We start from the raw sequence: 19,176 nt of genomic DNA, 5'->3' as shown, positions 1-19,176 counted from the left end.
AACCGCCGCAGCTCCCCGCGACGTTTCGCAAAACCCGGGGGAAAATCCCCCGCGCGACGCCGCTGCGCGTCACCACGGCCCGCGAGCGAGGGATCGACGCGGATTGATGTGCGGCGCAACGTGGGGGGAAGGGGGGGAAGCTGTGTGCTTTACGTCTTTCGGGGAGGTGGGGGGGGGAAAGAAAGTCGATTTCAGAGCGACGACGAATTACATTGGGTGGAAAGAAATAAAGCCACAGGGCCCGATTCGCATCCTGAGCTATCGGGGGGGGGGGGGGGGGGGGAATTCGCGGTGCGACTGGGCGACTGGCTCCGCTGTTTGGTGATAGAAATGATCATGGAAATAATCCTAATAAAGACAAACAATAACATTCCAAAATTTAGAGAATCTGATGCACTGTTTCGATCGAGAACTCGGAGGCGTGGAGCCAGAGCTAAAAGTCCCTGGTGCGCCGGCCTGATACTCCATACGGCGTGAGTGAGGCAGGTTATTTTGGAGCTGTTGTCCTGCAGTTTGTCGTGGTCTATTTGTGATGTCCAAGCAAGCGTGGCGTTGCAATAATCGTCATGGCCACAGTGTGGCTGTGATGATGGCGCACGTAAGAGAGAAACATTTTACGCAAATTAATGCGTCACAACAATGTACAATCAATGTTCGACCGGCTTACAAAATCCAAGCAGTGTTCAATATGCAATTAGCGAACAAAGCACTCTGAGCATAATGTGCACAATTAGCGATTGTTAGCAACTCTGTCCACCCAGCGGTAAAAATGTCTATGCCACAGTTCGTCAATTGGCTGGTCGCATGCGGTGTGGTACTTCCACCTCTTACAAGTTGTTTGACCAGCGTGGAGGAGTCGATCAAAGTAGAGGGGGGCTCACAAGAGCCCTCTCTCTCTCTCGAGCGAATCCCCATTTTCGCCAACAGTGGCACAAGCAAGTAAATGCAGGGCTGCACCTTGATCGATAATATGAACTTAATTAGGTCCTGTAAGTGCGTATGATGTGGTTGGGGGTGGAGGGGGGGGCGGGGGGGCAGCACCTGTAATTGGGGAGTTGTGGCTGCTCCCCTTGGCCCACGCCAGATGAACGCTGCGGTCCTGACGCTCACTCAGACGGAGGTCGGTCGGGGCGTCTGGTCGGTCTGAGGGGGAACGACGCGGATCAATTATTCAGTCGACCAACACGTCGAATGGTCAAATCGGCGAATTAGCCAATCGCTCGCTCGCAGAGTGCCAGGCTGATGGGACTTGCCCAGGACGCGGAGGGAGGTGCCCGCGGAGTCGGAGTCGGTGCCCGTCGTCGCGGTGCACACGAACCTCGCCTCGTCCGCCTCCCGCACGCTCGCGATGACTAGGATCGAACCATTCACCCGATACCTGTGGGGGGGGGGGGGAGGGGGTGGGGGTGCGTGATGGAGGGGGAGGTGGGGGTTAGGTGTGGGGGGGGTGGTGCAGCACCACCGGGAGACATGGGAGGAGAGGGCGGAAGTCACGTGATGAACGATTCACACCCTCCACAGAGATCAGACGATTTGTCATTCATTATAATTCGCGATTTGATTCAAGAATTGGTTCTTGTTTTCATCTTCTTTAACCTGCAACCGTTCAATCTTGAATGTGCCCGACTGCATCGGATCTTGGAAGCAATGCAGGATTGAGCCTGGTGGTATATGGGTGGGCGACAACCAAGGTGCTTGTCAGGCATTGTAGGTATCATGCCAATTGCTTACACAGCAAAGCAACGATGTTTGAGGAGGGCTCCTGCTGCGCCGGAATGTTTGGCCGAATGTAGTAAGAGTGTTAGTGAGAGCATGTGAAGAGAAAACGTGCGAGTATTCGGTGGATTAACTCTTAAAAGTTCCACGCAGATAGATTCAATCCACAGGCAACCCTGATCATTTCCATCTGCATGCGAACTAAGCCCATTGCTGTCCTGCCATCTCATGACCACTGTGCAGTCTGGTCATCCACAGCAAGTGTCCCGAGTCTCCGAAGGACTACATCGAAGTCCTCAAACCTGCTTATCATATTGCATTTTTTTGGTCAAACATCCGAATGCAGGAACCCCTTCAAAAAGAGTCATGCGACTCAGTGAGGCTTGCAACATCTGGCAAGCCCTCGCAGTCACCCATTGTAGTCCTGACTAGGCCCAACCCTGTTTAAGCTTGTGAGGTCTGATAATTTGCAGGGGTGCGCTTTTGTCATATACTTGCTTGTGCACTGTTTTCACACTTGACTTAAAGCTTTCATGACTGCAGGAATTCATATTCTTTGGGTCTTTCGGTAAAGTCACGTAGATAGGTTCAAAGAAAAACACAAACACAAGCATACGTCCTGATGACGGATGCTTGTGTTATGATCGAAACGTCGTCGTTTTTTTGTTCTTTTTCTTATTTTCTTTGAACCTATCTATGTGACTTTACCGAAATAATATGTTTTCATACTCTTCTGTAACGCAGTTGTTTTTGCAACAATTTCTATTTGGTTATTTTTTTGCTCTACTGAAATTCTACTCGGTTGTCCCTGCTCGGTTGGTTCATTGTTAACACTTGGATTTGATGACATTCTGTCCTTTTGGTGACCCAGGTCACCGTTGCAAACGAGCCCGTGCTGGTCTCTTGAGTTTTCATCTGGTTCAAGAAAATCAACTTGAAACCTGAAGACAGCGAGACAATTTGTGTGGCGCCGTAGCATCGCGCATGCCGTTTAATTATGGATGGGAGCACCCTCTGGGCGAGTGGGAGGCAATCAAACACGCTGTCCTTTTTACCCAGACCCCCCCCCCCCAGCAGCCTGCCCCCACTAGCCCGAACAGCACCTGTAAACACCGCCGCCTATGAATGAACGCATTAATGTTAATGATGGCCATGAGGCTTTCCGCGTAAATTAACCAAGCAGCTGTGTGTGTGTATATATGTGCACGTGTCTGTGTGTGTTTGTGTGCCTGTGGCGTTGCGGTAATGTATCGGTTAAGGCACTGTGCTACGAACTCAGCGATCCGAGTTCAATCCCTGCTTGTGGCGACAGATATGTCAAGCGGTTCGGAGCCTCCCAAAAGGTCGACTCAGCGATGAGTACTTCAATGAGTACTTGGTGCAGTGGGTAAACATCAACCCTGGGGAAACAAATATGAACGGGAGTCGTAATGGCCACACCACCGCCTTGTGCGCTTGTGCCGGCCTTCACTAACAGCACTTGCCCCAACTGCCTGTTGAGGCTATATGGGAGATATTTGTCTTCATCTATGTGTGCATTTACATATCGCATGCTTCGTAATGACAAGCGGTTCTTATAACCGAAATGGTGACGAATGAGCGGTGGCCTAGCGGCTAGCGCACCGTGCTACGAAGCCTCTGACCTGCCTTCAATTCCCGGACATGGCAAAAAGTCGGTGGTGGTTATCTTTGCCACTCCTGGCCTTCCCCTATGTTGGTTCAACCACGCATGAGTACCCGGTGGGTTGTGTAAACGTCAGCACTGTGGAGGCAAAGGCGGATTGGGCGTGGTACTGGCCACAGCACAGCCTCGTGTGCTGTGCCGGCCTCAAGAGGTGCTGGCTGACAGCAATTGTCTCAACGACCGATTATAAGGCCGCCCCGGGGATCTTCGTCTTTGTACTTCATGTTATAAACCTCATGTCAGAGAGGGTGGACTTGAAGGGCCGTGTTGGGTGGTGTTAGGCACTGGGCAGAAGGACGAGGTGGAGGTGCGGCGAGAAGGCAGGAGATGGCAGGAGTTGATAGGAGGAGTGGCAGGTGGTAGCTTGCGAAGGGTTCAGTGGGAGGGTGTGAGGTGCAATGCACAACAGTGGCACAAAGGGGGAGGCAGTGGTAGAAGTTGGACAGGGAAGGGAAGAGTGTTAGCTTGAGTGAGGTTTAGGAAGCAGTGCAGGAGTAGCGTGGTAGGCAGTGGTAGGTGAAAAAAGGCAGTCAAGAAGAGTGGCAGACACTTGAAGGTGAGAGGAGTATTCAGAGATTAGTGGGAGGTACGCGTCGTGATGATAGATGCCGGAGGGCAGTGGAGATTGGTAGCATACGATGAGAGCCGGTAGGCGATATCTCAGTGCTGAGTTGGAGTAGGCGATGGTGGGTGGCACAAAGCAGTAGAAGCAGTGGTACTTGGTGAAGGGTCCGGTTGGCTGCAGTGCAAGGGGTACAGGGATCATCGGTGGGCGGTAAAGAGTGGAGAGAACAATGGTAGGAGATGCGGGAGGCGGAGGAAGCAGTCGGAAGCAGCAGGACAGCGCGGGGAAGTGGAAGGTTCAGTGGGGCCGATGGGGGCAGCGATGAAAAGGGTCAGGGTTGTGGGTGGGGGGGGTGAAGGGGGCGGCACTGGCGAGCACCTGCTCTCGTAGGGCAGCACGGCGCCGTTGCGGCGCCACAACACGGTGACCTCCAGGCTGGGGTCGTGCCGCACGATGCACTCCAAGCGCACGTCGCTGCCCTTGCGAGCGCTCAGCATTTTTGGGAGGCCCGAGATCTGCGTCGCCTCTGCGGGGGGTGGGCAACGGAGACAGTAATCGATGGGAAGTCGGACCGACGGGACGCGCGGCGACGCGGCGCGGTGTCAGCAGCGGCGATCCACGGACCGCGCTATGCATGCGGCAGCCCTCGCCGTCAGTTCTGAGCTGACTTTTTGAGTTTTGAGCATAAAGCAATCACGGCACGATACACGGTAATACTGTGTGATCCGTTTAAAAAAATGTCTTCATCTTCACATACCAAGTACCTGCGAGATTCAGAAACACAAAACTGGCATCATACGTTTACGTTAAGTTCAGTGCTTCAATCGCAACAATCAACCTGGCTGCAGCCAAGCCAACACGATTGTTGGCGTCGCGCGGTCGGCATTGGCCCATTACTCCTCTCCGTGACCCGGCACCTGGGCCGCTTGGGCTCATGCGCCCCGGTGCAGTTGCACCGCCTGCACACTCAACAGTTACGCCAGCACATTCGTGCCAACGACCCCCAGCGCTGAAGAGCCCCCACCCATCTTTAGCCATAGACCCCGACAGATGCACTCCGTGCACCGATGTTAATCTTGCTCCGGGTCCTGGGTGTGTGAAGGGCAGATTGTTGAGGCCATCAGTAATATTGACAGTTTGGGGAATGCCTTCATCCAGCAGTGGATTGTTTGTGATGATGATAATGAGGCTGTTCAGGGCTGATTCCATAATCCCCCCTACAAGCACCAAGCCTTGACGAAACACCCTTGGGAATGAGGGAGTGTCGAGGCGAATTGTTTATAAATAGCGCTGGCCCAGTTAGCGACTCGTGATTTCGGCTGGCGCCCGGTAGCGTCGGCTCGAGTGGCAGTTCAGTGGCGGTCCGTTAGCGGTCCGTCGGCGCTTCAGTGCCGATCGGGTTTGGCGACGGGTGCCGTTGCGGCAACCGGCGGCGACGCGGCTACCTTTGACGGAGAGGCGCGCCTGGACCTGGTTGGAGCGCAGGTCGTTGCTCGCGACACACGTGTAGGTGCCGGCGTCCGTGCGCCGCACGTCCGTGATGCGCAGCGTGCCGTTCTCGAAGGTCCGGTAGCGTGTGCCCTGCAGCTGGCTACCCTCCACGCCCTTAAACCTGGTGGCAAGCGGTGCAAGCAGGGGAACGGGAGAGGTGACAGAGAGCCGTGACTACCGACAACGCCGAGTCAATCGCCGGCGTTGTCGGTTCGCGTTAACCAGCAGGCCACGAGCATTCACGGCGGCTCACGCCTCCGGCGTGGGGGTGGGGGGAGGCGGGAGATCGTGAAGTCGAAGCGATGCGACAAGGGTCACGGCGAGTGAGCGGGAGAAATGGCGTGCGCTGGGCCCGCTCGGCTGCTGCATTGCTAACCGATGCTTAATTGAGAGAGAGGGGGAGGGAGAGAGGGAGCCAGGGCGCTTGTCTCACCACAGGATGTTGGGGCGTGGCGACGCAAACACCTTGCACTCGATGTACACGACCTGCTTTTCTCTCGTCATGTACAGCCTGTCCGGCTCCGTCAGCATCCGTGGGGGCACGGCTGTGGGAGGGGGGAAGGGGTCGTTCGTTAGGAGTTCATTGAACCGCAGAGATGCGAACGAGGGTGCGGTTCCAGGTGCGGTCTTTCCAGTTATCAACTTAATTAGCGATGGGAGGGAAACCGTCAAGTCGTGCCCCCGTAAAGGTCAGGGGTTGTGACCACGATTAGCAGGAAGGGGTTTAGAAAAAAAATGTCAACTTCAGATCCGCCTGCTTCGGTCTGCCGAATCCATCGAGATAAGTTTCCCGAACGAGGAGATGACGGCTTGGTGGCGCGTCGTCATCACGGGGACGGGCGCAGCCCTGGCACTTGTCGTGGTTAATTAGGCAGTGTCGCCCCGGCCGTGGGGTCAACGTCGGGGTCACGTGGGGTGGGGTGGGTGGCGGGATGGAGGGAGAGGGAGGAGCCAGGTGATTGAAGAGGAGTAGATAGAGAGAGAGAGACAAGTGAGGGAGGAGGGAGAGAAAGGCGGAGATAGGGCAGGAGTTGATAAAAAAAAAGATTCAGGAAGAGAGAGAGACACTTCAGGAGAAGTGAGAGAGAGATTGGGGAATGAGGGGAGCGAATTTCAATGGAAGGAGTGGAGGAAGAGCAGACGATTTCTAGGAGGAAACACTGAGGAGGAGCAGGAGGAAGGATGGATGAAGAGAAGCCAGAAGAGAGGAAGCAGAATGAGGAGGTGGAGGAAGTGCAGAGTTTGAAGGCGGAAACAAAATACGAGGAAAGGGAAGAGCAAGAAAGATGGGCACGAGAAGAGGGAGTTGAAGGAGAGGATGAGGGAACAGTGAGGAAGAGGGCAAGTGAAGTGGAGAAGCAAGATGACAGAGGAGGCAGCAGAGAAGGAGAATAAAGAAGATGAGGAGGACAATTATGAGTTTAGCGAGAGAGAAAATGATGATGATAAGGGTAAAGACAAAGCTGGTGAGGAGCGAGGATTGTGGGAGGAGCTGCCCCACCCGTCCCAGTCTATAAACGTTTATTATATTACCAGGTAAGGCCCTCTGAGCTACGTAGATCTTTTCCAGAAGCAATCTGGCCACAAATGATCGCTCAACGAAGTGGCTTATCACGTGGAAATTTATCGCAGCCAAAAATACTCTGAACGTGTGGCCATTCTAAATGTAGAGGCAAAAACAGGACGGGGAGAAAAATTCCGCGCAACCAACGGGGAGCGAGACACGCAGACTCCAAATATACAGCAGCAGGCGTCAGGGTCGGGATCGAATCCACGACCTCCTGTATACCAGGCGGGGCAGTTAACATCTCCTAGCCACCGTGGCGCCCCTGGGTGCTGCCACCCCCCCACCCACGGCGCGGCGCTCACCCAGCACGCTGACGTAGGCATTGGCGAGGATGGTGCCATGCCGGTTGGAGGCCTCGCACTGGTAGACGGCGCTGCCGCCCACGTCCAGGTCGTTCAGCATCACCGTGTCGCCGTCCACGCGGCGCCCCGGGTCCGCGGGGGACTCTGCTCCACCACACGCGGCACGATGCGGCACGATTCGGGACAGTGACTTTCCGTGAATTGTCCTGATTTGGTGCGACGTGGCACAGTCCGGTATGGCTTGGCATGATTCAGAACGAGTGGACACGATTTGGTATAATTTGGCACCATTTGGTATAATTTGGCATTATTTGGTACGATTAATTTAGCACAGTTGGGCTTAATTTGGTGCATTGCTCAGTGATTTGGCTGTGTGAGTAAGCTTGCCAATAGCTGGGTGAGCGTGTGCATGATTGGATGAGCGATTGGGTGAGTAAGCGTGCGGTTGGTTGACTGAGTGCGCGATTGGCTGCGCGAGTGTGCATGTGAGCGGACGAGCGTGCGGTTTGTGTGAGCAAGTCAGCTGGTGCGTAAGCGTATAGTTGGGCGAGTGTCCGAACGAGCGAGGCAGGCTCTCCCCCTATTTGTGTGCCCTCGTCTAACCGTCGATGGGAGCGCCGTTGATGAGCCAGCGGATTCGCGGTTTCGGGGTTCCGTGCGCGCGGCACACGAGCTGTGCGTTGTCCCGCGGGGAGTAGACGCGGCTCTCCGGGACCGGAGGGATCCAGTACGGCTTTGCTGCAGCGGCCGGGGAAGACACGGAGAGGATCAGACGGGAGAAATTTCCCTCACGCGTGGAAACAAGCAAGACAAAAGGCGACGGCTCCCTCGTGTGGCCTTCAACGGACTGTTGGGGCGAGTGCTGTTTGCCTAGCAGCTACGTAGGCTGGTGTGGCACACGTGGGGCTGGGTGGCCAGGACCACACCCAGTCGCGTTTGTCTCCCGAGTGGCGGTGTTCACACACCACACCAGTATTCATTTAGGGCTGAGTAAGCCTAGGGGGAGGCCCAAGACCGGTTCAAATAGTCATCACCGATGTTGGCGGTGAAAGGGAATTCAAATCGGGTCGCCGGGATCGTAGCGCACTGCACAAACCGCTGCACCACCGCTCTCCGTAAGTCCATACAAAAAGATCCCCCATATAGCCTTAACAGACTGTTGTGGCAAGTGCTGTTAGCGAGCACCTATAAAGGCCAGAATGGCACACGAGGGGGTGGGTGGCCAGCACCACGCCCGACCACCTGTGTCTCCCCAGTGGCGATGTTTACACATCGCACCAGGTACTCATTTGAGGCTGATTCGACCTAGGGGAGGCCCAGGACCGGTTCAGATTATCGTCACTGGGTGTTGGCCGTGAGCGGGAATCGAACCCGGGTTGCCGGGTTCATAGCGCAGCGCGCTAACCGCCACACTACCGCTGCCCGCATACACCAACAGAGGCACACGGGCACACACCGCGCTCGCAGGCAGGCGGCTAGCCGGCACACACCTTCCACGGTGACCGTGACGGTGTGCAGCGCTTTGCCCTCGCTGTTCGTGGCGCGGCACTGGTAGCTGCCGCTGTCGGCCTCCGACGCGTCGCGGATCGACAGCGTCTTGTTGAAGTTGTCGAAGGTGACGCGGTCCCGCGTTATCTCCCCGCCCAGCTTGCTCCACTGGAGCTCCGGCGTGGGGCTGCACACACAGGGAACGCACACATACACACACACACGTACGTATGTTCAACTCCTTTCACACCATACGCAGCCAACTGTGCCAATCAGAGGTGCGGGGGAAGGACAACAGACTAAACACAAAAATCAGTTCTCAAGAAATTAGTTTTCAATCTGGATTTAAAGTGCACAGCTCCACCGGCTTCCTAATATTGGGAGGAAGAGCATTCCAGACGGCCACAGAAGCGCATATGGAAGTGCACGATGCTGTGACCGTCTTCTCTTCGAAGGGCAGCCAAAAATCGGCTGCGTGGAGACACGTGGGGAGATTCGGGGACCAGCGATCGCGTACGCGGACGCACGTGGGCACACTCGAGCACACAACATGGGGACATGTGGAGAGAACAAGCGGAGACACGGGGCGTGGGGAACGACGACACAGGAAGACGTGCAGAAATGTGGGGACACAGAGGGATGCACTGAGGGACACACGCAGGGATGCGAGAGAACAAGTTTGGAATTAATACGTTTCTGGATTTCAACGAGGTGATTTGGAAGAACTCGGGTGAAAAGGGAGAGTGGGAGGGAATTCCAATGCGGAGCAGTGCGAGGGACGAAGCAGGAAGAGAAGACGTGCTGCCACCTGCAGTGCGGTGGTGGCTGAACAGTGCAGCGGAGGAATCAACGAGCAACGTATTGAAAGGTGCTACTCGCTAACCGCACTTGCCCCAACAGTCCGTGACGCCTATACGGGGTTCTTCGTCTTTGATTATACTCCCTGCGCACTTTACCGTGCAGGGCGCGCACGGGGCGACCGCGTCCGATCGCGTTGGAAATTTGTCATTGAGATTCAGTGGGAGTAGTGGCGGGTGGGGGGGGGGGGTTATTGTCAGCCTTAAAGGCTGCATGGGTGGTCGTGGGGCACAAGAAGAAAACCAACATTAAATATAAAAGTCGACTTTGTGTTCTCATCTATTCGCCTGACGGGAAACCAAATTCCGTTTCATTGCCCCTGCGGCAGGCACGCTGGGCCCTACCGGAGCGTTCTGTAATACTGCCAAAGGACTGTAGACGTGGGGAGGACGATCAAGGACGGACTCGAGGTTTTGGTTTCTACGAGCTGCTGACTTCTTCAGTGTGGACACGCTTGCGTACGCATTGGTTATTGAAGAGAGCTGGGGATAAGAGAGGGCGGGAGGGAATCCCAAAGTGGAGCAGTGTGAGGGAAGCAGCAGTGTGGGAAGTGTCGTAACCTGCGGTGGGGTGAGTGGGTGAGACTGTTGTTGTGTCCTGCGGCGTGGTGAGTGGATGAGAGTGTTGTTGTGTCCTGTAGTGTGTTGAGTGGAGCAGTGTTGTTGTGTCCTGTAGTGTGTTGAGTGGGTCAGTGTTGTTGTGTCCTGTAGTGTGTTGAGTGGGTCAGTGTTGTTGTGTCCTGTGGTGTGTTGAGTGGGTCAGTGTTGTTGTGTCCTGTGGTGTTTTGAGTGGGTGAGAGTGTTGTTGTGTCCTGTGGTGTGTTGAGTGGGTCAGTGTTGTTGTGTCCTGTGGTGTGTTGAGTGGGTGAGAGTGTTGTTGTGTCCTGTGGTGTGTTGAGTGGGTCAGTGTTGTTGTGTCCTGTGGTGTGTTGAGTGGGTGAGAGTGTTGTTGTGTCCTGTGGTGTAGTGGTTGAACACACTTTGGAGGAGATGAAACAGTCAGCCTGACAAGAGTCGTATCCAACTCAACACAAGTGATGTGTCAGGCAATCCCTTATGCTCCGATTAGCACGGTTGACTATGTACGGTGCGAAAGAAGTTCAACATATATGTTGCTCGAAACGTCGCCCATTTTTTCTCTGTACAGAAACTCCTGTACTTTCAGCGATATGAACAAATCTGTCATTCAAGGGCTACTACGTTATTGACAAACATGTGTAGAGTCTTGTAGCTGCTCACCCCGACCCCGAGCTCTCAACGCCCTGACAGTGGCATTGCCTTTGTGCTTTTCGCCTTTTGGCGTCCTCTGCTCTAACACCGTTTGAGACGAGGCCCAAAAGAAAGCTGTCTCTGGTGTGGACCAATCGGTTTCAAAGACAATGCATCATCATATACTACCAGAGCATGTTTTTTCATTTGCATGTTCACCACAAGTACGTGTGGTTAATGCAGACACGATTCTTTGCAAAAGGTTTCAGTTTGGTGTTTTCACATCCTAACGCAACTGTTTTATTGCCAGAAAGGGGAAAACCTATTCTTGTATTTTGATACCGGCAATGGAGGTCCCATGATGAGTCTTTGTTATTGGCGCTTGTGCAGTAATCATAAGGGCGGGATTACGCGACGACGGAGCTGAGCGATTTCGGTCGCGCAACTGATCGCTCGCGTGTGGACCCCCCCCCCCCCATGATGATCGCGCGCGTCGCCCACCGCTCCTCCCGTGCGCGCGGTCGCGCGCGTGATGCGTACGTACAGCCCCTGTGCGATGCACTCCAGCAGCAGCGTGTCCCCGCGGAGCACCAGCTTGCTGCTCGTCGTGCCCGCAGGCTCCAGGAACGCCGGGCGGCTCCTCGACGGACGCTCTGTGCGCGTGCCCATACACGTGCGTGTGTGTGTGTGTGCGCGCGTGCGATAACGTGGGTGGGTGGTACAAAACACGAACACGATTAGTTTGCTCACGGTCCATGAACAGAGCGAAGCAGTTAGTAGCTAGCAATGCAAATGACGCCACAGGCAAGCGCTCGTCCTGAGGAAAGCTGCTCGGATAGGAGCTGACACCGTTCTCGCAGTGAGCAAGGTTACTCGAGGGCTTGGGACGAGGCCCCGTTGGGAGAGAGCTACAAAGTCCAGCAGCGCGAGGAGAAACGCAGGAATGGAAGCGCCGAGTCCTGCATTGTGGGGGTTGACGAGAAGTTGGTGAGAGTGCTAGAGAATGAGCGATTGACGTGGATGGTGGGGGAGGGAGGGGTGTCAAGGCGTGAAGTGCACGGGAACAATGGGCAGCAGGGTGGCACTCGCGCCTCACAGCAAGAAGGACTCGGGTTCGATTCCCAACTCGGGTGTCGTTCTGTTTTGCACGGATTTCCTCCCATGGCAAAAAAGAAACCCACCGTACAATGTAACTGACGTTGGGCAAACATCAGAATGGTGAAAACTGCCTGCAAATGACTCAATTTGGATTACACACATAGCAACATCGCGCCTCTACTGTGAAAGCTTAGCAGGGCCCTCCTGCAAAACAGTCTGGAGAGACTGAGTGAGGCTCAGCTGGGCAAACGAGCACAATGATGTTAATAAAAGGAATGACTGCAGATGTGACTGGAATGAATCTGTGAGCACAGAGGAGCATTGAGCAAATTTGTCAACGATTAATTGTGTTCAGCAGAGCGACGCGAGAACGAATGGATATGCACACCAGGTACGAAACGAGTACTTCAATTTAAATCAAACAAAAAAATGTAACACGTGGAGGTCGCTGTGTGGTTCGGTGTCAAAGATGCTGAGTGAGCACCACTGAGATAACTGGGTGTGACTCCAGGATCTCGAGGTGTCCGCGATTAAACCTGGGTTTGTCAAGTGCAACAACAGTATTAAATGTGGTCGTTACTTATACCCACGTTGGTAAAAAAATAAAACAACAAAATCACGACGTTGTTTTTTGTTGATTTATTTTTTTATCTACGTGACTTTACCGAATAGAACCAAAGAGTATGGATCCTTGCAGTCACGAAAGCTTCAAATCTAGGAAAGTTACTTATACCGGCTAAATTTCGGTTCAGGGAATTAACTATTCGTGCTGTGATGGACGTGTGATGAAAGGTCTTTTCCAGGAGCATAAACGGTGTGTGCCGAGCGTGGATGGAGGGGCCCACACGAGAGTGATTTCAGAAGCAGTTCGGAGGTGTCATCTTCCCAGGCGTTTTTTGTTTGTTTGTTTGTTTTGACACAGGGTGGTGCAATGCTCACTGCTGGAATCTGAACGCAAAAGTTGCCAGTGTCGCGAAATGTCACCGGTTAGCACAACTGGTATAGAACGAGGGTACAAAGTTAACATTTCCAAAATATCAATCTGCGCGTCAGCCTGCCGCGACGGCAAACAACCCTCGCGCCGCAACGTTGCCATTCAAGCAGCAGCCGTCGCGCATTAATTAGGCCTCTTACAATTTACATTTTCATTCGTTGTCCTTAAGTGCATCTGTGCGCCTTCGCAATGAGACTCCGTCCAAATGGAACGCGCCACCACGTTACGCCGACCAGCGAGCGGATATTTTTTTTTTCCCCATTCTCCGTTTAATTAAAATCCGCTCGCGTGTGCGCGCGTAACGTGCGCGACAAATACGAGACGGTGCGAAAGCTTCAGGATAATCGCGCGGCGTGCCTCGGAGCCCTCCGCGCCTCTCCGCGAGCGAGCGAGCGAACGCGCGGCCGGGCGGGCGGGCGGGCGAGGGAGAGAGAGAGCCGAGCAAGCGCGCGCCATTTGCCGAGGGTTTACAGCTCTCCCCCGAGTGCACGCGCGCTACGACAGTGACAGCTCGTGACCGTAAATCCAGCCGCATCTGGGAATCGCTGAAATATCGGCGGCGGGCCCGCGTCGCTTTATTACGCTCGCACGTGACATTTTGCCGAGATGAAGGCGAGCCAACGGGTTGATTGTGCCCCGGAATGTTAATGGTGTTCCCGCAAAGATAGCACGTCAACCTGCACGCTGCCACTCCATGAGCAAGCCATTTAAAAAAAGAAAAAAAATGCCACTGTGATATTTCTCGGCGGAACAAGACGCGGCGGGGCGTCGCCGTGTCTGTGTTGAGTCTCTGCCCGTCGATCCGCGCGCGCGTCCAGTCCGGCACGCTGACAGAGGCTGTCCCCACTCCTGTCGTTTGCAGGTGACTTGGAAGACCCCCTGGAAATTCTCTGAGACTAACATTCTCTGAGACTAACATTCTCTGAGACTAACATTCTCTGAGACTCACATTCTCTGAGACTAACATTCTCTGAGACTAACATTCTCTGAGACTAACATTCCAGCCCGTGGACAGCATTTTCTCTGTGCCACCAAGCGAGAGTCCGTTGAAATGAAACATTCCTGCCGTGAAAAATACTTGAACACTCATATGTAGGCAAAGATCCCCAATATAGCCTCAGCATACCGTTGGGGCAAGTGCTGTTCGCGAGCAGCTACGAAGGCTGGCATGGCTCACGAGGAGGTGGGAGGCCAGCACCTCTCCCGGCCGCCTTTGTCTCTCTAGTGGCGATGTTTACACACCGCACCAGGTACTCATTTAAGGCTGAGCCGACCTAGAGGAGGCCCAGAACTGGTTTAGATGTTGGCTGTGAGTGGGAATCGAACTTGGGTTGCCGGGTTCGTAGTGCAGCATGCTAGCCACTGCACTAGATCCTCTCTTGAGACTTACAGCCAAGAGGGAAAGTGCAAGTTACAACCACCTATTGTAGCTAGTATGACACGTGCGGAGCTGGCGTGGCAAAATCCATGCCTAGCCACCTTTGTCTCCGCAGTGCGTTTGACACACCTCACCCCGTACTTGTGTAAGGCTGATTTGACTTGGGGGGAAGGGGAGGAGTGGGGGGGGGAGATGGCTCAGGGTAGGTTCAGATACCGTTTGCCATTGATGTTATCTATAGTCATGAATCGAACACAAGGATGCTGAGATCGTAGTGCAGTGCGCAGAACACTGCGCCACTGGTTCCTGCACGCACACTCACACTCACGTACAGCACACACGGCTCCAAAAGCAGAGCTGCAGAGGATCGTTAGCGAGTGACACATTTTCGGGACAATTCTAGATTTAAAGCTTTCCTGACTGCAAGGATCCATACTCTTTGGTTCTATTCGGTAAAGTCACGTAGGTAAAAAATAAAACAACAAAAATCACGACGTTTCGGCCACAACACAAGTGGCCCTCATCAGGTGAAGGGACCAGACTGTCTAGAGGACAGCGCTGGAGTGAACACAGCCAAGCTCAGACCGCGACCTTGAAGCTGTGTGAGAGGAAACAGAGCGCCTTGACAAAGAAATTAGCATAAAAATTAGCATTTAATTGGCGGACTTAGCATGATGAACGGTGTAGAGGAGGTGAACATGTGCAGGTTGGCGAGGGGGGGGAGGGGGGAGTTCACATATTGATGGTGTGAAAAGGGAATTTAAGCAGCTGCGAAAGTTTGGGATACCACTACTTGAAAAAAATATACTTTTTCGCGCATCAACAAAAGCACGCCCGACGACAACGACAAAAAGACAGCAGCAGAGCTGCCGCACGCTCCTACGACGACGACGACGACGACGACGACGTCGCACGACGGCTACCGACGTGCGCACAGGGCGGGAGCGGCGCTCGAGCGGCGGCCGCGCGATCGCGAGCCACTCCGCGGAGTGTTCGCATCGGCGTCCCGGGAGAACTCTACGGGCAGACAGCCCTGTGCGTACGTATACACGGACACGCCGTATAGAAAAATGCGTGTGCGTGTGCGCGTGCGTGTGCGTGTGATGTGCGATGCAACGTGCCGTCATACGTAAGTGCGGCGCGGCATGGGGAGATGTTAGTGGCGGCGTGATTCGTTTCCGCTCGGCGATTCGATGATTTGTCAAATTCAAGAGTCGCGGTCCGATTCAACAGTCAGTGTTTTATCGTTAGTCTCTCTGTCAATTTCTCCCCTTTGTGATCCCGCTTGTGCTGTCGGTCTTCGTTTCTTGCGACGAAGATACCATACGGAACTCCCGCAGAGCGGGGTAATCCTTCGTGTTGGACAACGGTCCACTGAAGCGGATATCACAGGGCTACTGCTAGCAATCCCTTCAAAATATTCCATTAAATATTTTTTTCATTATATTGTGGAAGATTTTAGCACCTGTAGTGGCTGCAGGGGGCCACGTGAATTAATTACGATGTTTCTAGAACTTCATTTTTGCAATTGTGCTATGATTAGTCTAAAAATAATTTGCCAGAGCTGACTTGGGCTACAGGGAATTGATAATTTAACACCAATTTATGTTTGTGAAAAATGTCAAATTCCTCATATGACGGTGCAGTAATTTATGCTCTGATTTATATTCTCTTCATGCCTGTACTTTATCTCATTTCTTGTTGCCCTTGTCACTTTGATGATCCCCGGGTAACTCTGACAAAACGGGACTCATTCCGCTCTCTTCAGTGGTCACCCGGTTAAAATTGTCAAAAACTTGAACGACTATTTCGAGATTCTTAGGCGCGTGATTCGACGCCTGCTTCGCGAGCGCGCAGATCGACATCGGTCAGCGGGATCGAATCATCGTCAAAAAAACACCGCCAAGAACATCCCCGCACGGGGTCGTCTCCGTGTTGCTGTGACGAGTCGCACCGCTGTACCTGTACCCGCGCTGCATGCGGTCCCACCGTCACACAGACGGATGAGCCGCTGGTCCTCGTGCGCGCTAGGCAGCGGCGGCGGCAGGATTACGAACGCACGGCACGGCGCTTTATTAGCCTCTTCCGGATTAAAATATTGGCGGCCGTCAATGTGAATTCGCTCAAACACGAATTTTCAGCAGAGCGTCGTGTGAACGGCATCTCAAAATTGTGTGGAATCGCCAACGCTGTGGAATCGTGAGGTTTTTTTTGTCCTCGAACGGAAACCACGGACAAGGGGGGAGAGCAAACCAAGAACCGATACCGTCAATTTCCCAAACTCTCTGGTCCTCTATTGGGATGATTGGCCAACTCCATTAATGAGCGTTTGTACATGTGGTAGTAAGCCAGGGTACCCGGAGAAAGCCCGCGAGTGCGAGACGGCTTTACGCTCGGTCCCCGTTACGGATTGAAATTAAATTCACTGGCTCATTAAAGACAATGCAGTGTCGGTTGTGGTTCAGGCAAGACAGTGGTGAGCGGGAAGGTGGCGGTGTGCGCGCTTAGTCGAGATGAGTGCCATACCACGCACCGCACCGGTCACACGCGGAAGGAAATAACAAAGTGAGGAGCCAGCAGCACCCCCGGAGGTCAACTAGTGTTCCGCCTGATCAAGTTCACGGACGAGCGGCAGAAGGGTGGATGGGGGATGCACGACAGGCAATCGTCCAAGGAATAGGAGGCCGGCCCGGTTGTCAGCAACGCCCGTGACGGCCACGCTCTTGCCGCCTCCCCCCGCCGATAATAATTTCTGTGCGCTTCGCGAAATTACAGAGCTAGGGCCGTCGCTTCGCACGCTTGGGAAAGGGCGGACGGGCGTCCTGTACAGCCACGAGAGCGCGAGTCGCGTGCGCCGACCGACAGGACGATCGAGACAAGGGCCTCATCGCCGCCGAGAGGATGGGGACGCTCAACGGAGGAGGCTACAAGCGCCGCGGTTGTGCCGCATTTCACTCAGGCGCGTGTTTACATATCGTTCGGCTGAATGTCTGACGCTTTTCCTCCAAGTGCTACTTCAGCTTCTTCAGGAACCGATTTCAGCGCCGGGAGCCTTTTCAGTGACCGAATTACTGAAGAGGCTTCCGGGACACGTGGAGCGATAAAGTCGCACACCGTGCCAAACAACGCAACACGTCGGAGAGCTGGAGAAGAGGCTGCTGCAGGAACGCGAGCGATGGCACGAGGGCGGCAAGACGCGCCGCCTGCCACCGCGTGCGACGACTTTGCCTGGTCGTGCCTCAACGCCCCGCCCCACCGGCGCTCTTCGGCCCTCAAGATGTTGGCGATGGTGTCGACGCAGCCGCGGACTTATCTGGGCGAGTAAAATTAACGTTTATTTGGAATTAATTGAATGAACGATGGCCCCGATGATGTCAACGAATCTAATTAACGGACCTTAGGACGCGGAATGTTAAACAATTAAGTTTGGGTTAGGGTGAAAATGAGATTTTTTTTTGTAGAGGGGCGGGTTTCAATCAATATTTGAATTACGGAAATATCAATGCCACGGGACGTGTGTGTGTGTGTGAGAGAGAGCAGGCAGCCGCTCACTGCGCGTATCAGGCCTCCATTGTGTTGTGGCCGCAGCAATTATGCAAATCGTACGTTGGTGCCGCTCTCGTGCCTTTAACGGGCCCTCCGCTGTAATCAAATTAACGGCGTCAACAAAGGCGCCGCCGGAGGCTTCGCGGTGTCGCATTGCGAGGCCTCGGAGGAGGTGTGAAGGAGGCTGATTTCTGTCTCGCGGCTCAGGAATTACGAGTCCTTATTTGCCCGGGCAGTTTTTTTTCTGGGAAACCGAAAAAAAAAACGCTGAATTTTTCTGCAAGATGTGATTATGGGCCGGCCCCACCGTCCTCGCGGTGACTTTGACTATGAGGCAGAATATTAAACAAGCTGCGCGTTGCCGTGGCTGTACCCCACGCGCTCCAGCGTGCCGCAAACGCCCGGCGCATTTTATTCCGCAAACACCCTTGTTAAGATTTAAAAAAGTATTTACACAGGAAAGTCTCAAGACTCCCTTTAATGAGGATCCTACACTGGGATATTTGGCCAATGCCATCGATGACTTGAGCTGATAAATCCGCCATGCATACTCGTGGGGGGTGACACTCAAAACTCCACACAGATGAATTCGAGAAGCCATTGCTGTACTGCCATCGCTTGGATACCTCGCAAGCCTCATGCTTACGACACCAGGAAATCCCTGGCAGTTCGTCATGCCACGTAATAAGCCAGGCTGAAACCTGCTTGGCTTCCATGTGGATGTACTGGCGATGTGACTGGGTTTTAAATGTTGTCATAAATAAACGAATACGTTCTGCAGACGTGGAAAAAAATGATACTTCATGGTGTAAATATCATTTGAGCAATTTCGACCGCTGAGCGTGGCTGATGGGGCAATGTGAAGTGTCTGCTTAAGGAGCATTAAACTTCCACTGTCGTTAATTGAGCTGTTGACGCCATTACTTAGAACACGAATTGTCAATTTGTCTTTGCTGTAATTTATTAAGGCAATAAGTGATTTAATAAAAAAAAAGTGTAAACGCCGACGTGCGTTATTAAAATATTTTTTTTGCCGCGTTACAGCCACTGGCTGCATTTAGCGACGCCGTTAAACACGACCATTAATCCCGGCCGAGGCGTTGGCGCCGACTGCCCACGGGTTTCCAGAGATGATGTATTTCCCTCCGACGGAGGGGTTGCGTTGTCGCGTCGTTTCCAGCCTGGCGCGGTGCGGTCGCACTTAACGCAGAGGGAAGTGAGTAATGACCGAGCCGCACGAGGGTCGGCTGCACCGCACGTTTCATGTTCGTGCGCAAATGC

General features: G+C 53.7%; 1 protein-coding gene across 11 annotated transcripts in view; it reads right to left on the bottom strand.

Annotated features, from left to right (window-relative positions):
• LOC116947535 (neuronal cell adhesion molecule-like) overlaps positions 1 to 19,176 on the bottom strand; it is a 214,446-nt gene that overhangs the window by 31,158 nt on the left and 164,112 nt on the right. For all 11 annotated transcript variants that reach the window (XM_032963394.2, XM_076070665.1, XM_076070666.1 and 8 more), the window contains 9 exons: positions 11,424 to 11,532; positions 8,816 to 9,000; positions 7,929 to 8,063; positions 7,326 to 7,469; positions 5,890 to 6,001; positions 5,411 to 5,577; positions 4,344 to 4,491; positions 1,254 to 1,378; positions 1,042 to 1,143 (listed from right to left, as the gene is read on the bottom strand). In XM_032963394.2, the coding sequence (XP_032819285.2) occupies positions 1,042 to 1,143; positions 1,254 to 1,378; positions 4,344 to 4,491; positions 5,411 to 5,577; positions 5,890 to 6,001; positions 7,326 to 7,469; positions 7,929 to 8,063; positions 8,816 to 9,000; positions 11,424 to 11,532 (1,227 nt within the window). The remainder of the gene's footprint in view (positions 1 to 1,041; positions 1,144 to 1,253; positions 1,379 to 4,343; positions 4,492 to 5,410; positions 5,578 to 5,889; positions 6,002 to 7,325; positions 7,470 to 7,928; positions 8,064 to 8,815; positions 9,001 to 11,423; positions 11,533 to 19,176) is intronic.

Source organism: Petromyzon marinus, chromosome 30 (genome assembly GCF_048934315.1).
Source record: "Petromyzon marinus isolate PM22_M1 ecotype Great Lakes invasive population chromosome 30, UKy_Petmar_22M1.pri1.0, whole genome shotgun sequence".
NCBI classification, from domain to species: Eukaryota; Metazoa; Chordata; class Hyperoartia; order Petromyzontiformes; family Petromyzontidae; genus Petromyzon; species Petromyzon marinus.
The sequence above is the reverse complement of the archived record's forward strand: the minus strand, read 5'-3'. Positions and strand labels throughout refer to the sequence as shown.